At 44.0% G+C, this 5000-nt stretch overlaps 2 protein-coding genes across 5 annotated transcripts in view; one reads left to right on the top strand and one right to left on the bottom strand.

Moving 5' to 3' along the window:
- The window catches only part of LOC132859839 (serine/threonine-protein phosphatase with EF-hands 2-like), an 8513-nt gene extending 8240 nt beyond the window's left edge, over nucleotides 1-273 (top strand). Inside the window, exon 17 of the mRNA XM_060890803.1 lies at nucleotides 1-273. This exon is cut by the window's left edge and continues 106 nt beyond it. Within this exon, the coding sequence (XP_060746786.1) occupies nucleotides 1-115 (115 nt within the window). The 3' untranslated portion in view covers nucleotides 116-273.
- A 2156-nt stretch (nucleotides 274-2429) lies between these two features.
- The window catches only part of nup54 (nucleoporin 54), a 14491-nt gene continuing 11920 nt past the window's right edge, over nucleotides 2430-5000 (bottom strand). For all 4 annotated transcript variants that reach the window (XM_060890956.1, XM_060890957.1, XM_060890955.1 and 1 more), the window contains one exon: nucleotides 2430-2898. In XM_060890956.1, coding sequence (XP_060746939.1) covers nucleotides 2770-2898 — 129 coding nt within the window. In that variant the 3' untranslated portion in view covers nucleotides 2430-2769. The remainder of the gene's footprint in view (nucleotides 2899-5000) is intronic.

Genomic DNA, 5000 nt, shown 5'->3' on the forward strand with positions numbered 1-5000 from the left:
CTTCAACAAGGACGGCAGCATCGACATCAACGAGTTCATGGAGGCCTTCAGGCTGGTGGAGAGCACGGTCGGAGCCGTGACCTCTGACCTTTTACAGAATAAAAGCCCCTCGTAGACCATCGAGCCTGGAATCTAATGGAGAACCGGTCGAGTCTGATCACAAAAATGATTTGAACAGATTCACTTTTTGAACACGTGAATCTCTGGACACAAAATACTGTAGTGCTTTGAATTCAGTGGTGTTTTAATGACGTTATTAAGAATCGTTGCCGGATTATTTCGAATCTAACGTTTTATTTTTTTTATTCTTTTTATTTTATTTGATGACATCGTTACTGTCCATAAATACCGAGCCTAAGGTTGAACTGTATCTTCTTTAGATCACTTTCTCATAGTTTTCTTATAAAGATTCCATTAAAATGATCTCAGTCTCAGCTCGTTTCCTGCATTAATAAATAAACAAATAAATAAATAAATCAAATTCCTCACAAGACACAAACATCATCAGCAAATGTTTATCTCTATCTTTAAAAAAAGGTTCTACTGTAGACTACAGACGCATGTTAACGACAGTCCTGGCTTTGAGACTCGGATCGTGAAGTCGATGTCAGACAATGACCACGACAATGACAATTTATTTATATAGCACAATTAATTACAACTTCCGTCGACCAATGTGCTTTCCATTAGGTCATTAAAAACAGAAAAACACACAACAAACAAACAGAAAAATCGTACAAACATCCCATCAGCCATAAAAATGTCTTTAGCCTGGACTTAAAAATATCAAGTCCGGAGGTTTGTCTAATGGACAGTGGCAAGGCGTTCCAGAGCCTGGGGGCAGCAACACAGATGCCCCTTTCCCACCGGGGCAGTTTGAGTGCTGGTTCGGAGCCTAATTTAGAACCAGTTCTTTCTTTTTCGACAGCCAAAGCACCGGCTCTGAACCAGGAAAAGTGGTTCTTAAGTAGCACCAAAACGTTGCTGGTTAAGAACCGCTTGTGTTAGGGGTTGTGGGTGGAGCTACGTTTAGATAATATACCTTAAGTATATTAATGTTTAATACACTTTTACTTTACTGCGATATGATACATTATCAGCACACATGATAGTAAGTAGCTACATGCTAATGCTAACTTTTTTCTGTGTTAATGATAAAATAACGTTATGTACTTTCTCGATAACAACCTCCGTTTATACAGATTACATGGAGCTGCACGTACACGTCGGATTCGCTACGTTTGGGTGTTAATGTAGGTTCACAAAGCCATGAGCATTAACAGTAAAGCAACATCCGCCATTGTCGATGTGTTTGTGTTTGTCACTGCTGCGCTAACGTTGCTGGGACACGTGACACGTATACAGTGACGTCAGACTCGGATCTGTGATGCTCTCTAGCCGGTGGAAAGGCAAACCGGTTCTTAGAAGGTTCACCAGTGGAACCAACTTTGAACCAGCACCCGGTTCTTTTTGGTGGAAAAGGGGCAAGAAAGCACGATGCACTTAAGCCTCGACTTTGGGGTAAACACTAGATCCTGGTTGGAAGATTGAAGGGATCTAGTGGGTTGATACTCAATCAGTAACTCACTGAGATGAGGGGGGGCCAAAACATTCAGATTTATAAACGAGGAGCGAAATTTTAAAATCCACTCAGAAAAAAACTGAGCACCAAACTGACTTTATTCCTCTAGATGTACACAGGACACACAGATGAACAGAATCGTTAGTAGAATTCATTATCGTATCGCATACCATCATCATCATCATCATCATCATCATCATCATCATCCCGGACGTTGGATCGGTCTTAGACGGCGTGATGAGGTTTGAGGAACGTTGGATCTTTTCCTCGATGTGAAAATCTCTGTTTATAAATAAATAGCAATGTTTTTGTTGTTGTTGTTGCTGGAGCTGGTTGTTTATTCAGCAGATGTTCACAGCTCTGAGCCTCACACACAACCCGCACGGTTTCCAGCCTCCTTGGCATCACATGAAAAGTCCGAATCTCCAGCCGATAAGACGAACGAGGTTTTATTTTTCCAGCTGCCACTCAAGGACAAACTGAATGTCAATCTCAGGGTGAACGAGGTCACATCCGCTCGCTTCTACACACCAACCGGGTCTCCGAAAGCCTCTCATCACTAAACCCTCCTCGCTCCTCCACCTCGTGCTTTCCAGGAACATCATTTTTTTTTTTTTGTTTGTTTCAGAGAATTAGGGAGTGATGAAGAAAAAAAAGAGCCAAGCTTCATGCCAAGATGACAACTGTGGGAGGTTCAGCCAGATCTGGCAGCTTAATATAGCAGAGGAATGAAGTCCAGGTGGCTTTTAATACGAAGGTTTTAACTTTTTTAGTGCTGTTACACAACATATCAACAGACAAGACAAATTCTGGTGCTTTACCTGGTTAAAGAACGTCTCAGGAATCATTTGTGTTTATTGTAACCAGAAAACTTTATTTAATCCAGGGTCAAGGATTCGTGTTAAAATTCATATTTACATAAAGACTGACTAAAAGAATCTGCAATGATTTCTCTCTCCACACACACACACACACACACACACACACACACACACATCATTGCTTAGCTGTAAAATATTCCAACAATGCAGAATATTCTAAGTCACAGAGACACGCTGATTCGTTAACATGTTTATTGTGTGTGTTGCTACAGACAATGAACTAGTCACATGTGAACATGCCTGTTAGAGAAAGCTAGCAGTGTGTGTGTGTGTGTGTGTGTGTGTGTGTGTATGTTCTCCACGATGTCAGCTGAGTTTTCCGGCCCTCATGTGTACACTATCATGCAGTCCCTGCTCGATGATCTTGATGTCCTCCATGTCGTCCTTTATCACACTGATCAGGTGACTCAGACCCTCCTGCTGCTGCTTCAGATGCTGTGTACAAAGAAATAAGGAATTAAAGCACACACAGTCTCACTCTCACACACACTCACACACAGTCTCTCTCACACACACACACTCTCACTTACACACAGTCTCACTCTCACACACACACACACACACACACACACACTCACTTACACACAGTCTCTCTCTCACACACACACACACTCTCACTTACACACAGTCTCTCTCTCACACACACACACTCACTTACACACAGTCTCTCTCTCACACACACACACTCACTTACACACAGTCTCTCTCACACACACACACTCACTTACACACAGTCTCTCTCTCACACACACACACTCTCACTTACACAGTCTCTCTCTCACACACACACACTCACTTACACACAGTCTCTCTCACACACACACACACACACACTCACACACAGTCTCTCTCACACACACACACTCTCACTTACACACAGTCTCTCTCTCACACACACTCACACACAGTCTCTCTCACACACACACACTCTCACTTACACACAGTCTCTCTCACACACACACACTCACTTACACACAGTCTCTCTCTCACACACACACACACTCACTTACACACAGTCTCTCTCTCACACACACACACTCACTTACACACAGTCTCTCTCACACACACACACTCACTTACACACAGTCTCTCTCTCACACACACACTCACTTACACACAGTCTCTCTCTCACACACACACACACACACTTACACACAGTCTCTCTCTCACACACACACACACTTACACACAGTCTCTCTCTCACACACACACACACTTACACAGTCTCTCTCTCTCACACACACACTCACTTACACACAGTCTCTCTCTCACACACACACACTCACTTACACACAGTCTCTCTCTCTCACACACACACACTCACTTACACACAGTCTCTCTCTCACACACACACACACACTTACACACAGTCTCTCTCTCTCACACACACACTCACTTACACACAGTCTCTCTCTCACACACACACACTCACTTACACACAGTCTCTCTCTCTCACACACACACACTCACTTACACACAGTCTCTCTCTCTCTCACACACACACACTCTCACTTACACACAGTCTCTCTCTCACACACACACACTCTCACTTACACACACTCACTTACACACAGTCTCTCTCTCACACACACACACTCACTTACACACAGTCTCTCTCACACACACACACTCACTTACACACAGTCTCTCTCTCACACACACACACACACTTACACACAGTCTCTCTCTCACACACACACACACACACTTACACACAGTCTCTCTCTCACACACACACACACACTTACACACAGTCTCTCTCTCTCACACACACACTCACTTACACACAGTCTCTCTCTCACACACACACACTCACTTACACACAGTCTCTCTCTCTCACACACACACACTCACTTACACACAGTCTCTCTCTCTCACACACACACACACTCTCACTTACACACAGTCTCTCTCTCACACACACACACTCACTTACACACAGTCTCTCTCTCACACACACACTCACTTACACACAGTCTCTCTCTCACACACTCTCACTTACACACAGTCTCTCTCACACACACACACTCACTTACACACAGTCTCTCTCTCACACACACACACTCACTTACACACAGTCTCTCTCACACACACACACTCACTTACACACAGTCTCTCTCTCACACACACACACTCTCACTTACACAGTCTCTCTCACACACACACACACACTCACACAGTCTCTCTCACACACACACTCTCACTTACACACAGTCTCTCTCACACACACACACACTCTCACTTACACACAGTCTCTCTCTCACACACACACACTCTCACTTACACACAGTCTCTCTCTCACACACACACTCACTTACACAGTCTCTCTCTCACACACACACACTCTCACTTACACAGTCTCTCTCTCACACACACACACTCACTTACACACAGTCTCTCTCTCACACACACACACACACACTCACTTACACAGTCTCTCTCACACACGCACACACTCACTTACACACAGTCTCTCTCTCACACACACACACACTCACTTACACACAGTCTCTCTCTCTCACACACACACACACACT

The sequence above is a fragment of the Tachysurus vachellii genome, chromosome 17 (genome assembly GCF_030014155.1).
Source record: "Tachysurus vachellii isolate PV-2020 chromosome 17, HZAU_Pvac_v1, whole genome shotgun sequence".
Classification (NCBI taxonomy): Eukaryota; Metazoa; Chordata; class Actinopteri; order Siluriformes; family Bagridae; genus Tachysurus; species Tachysurus vachellii.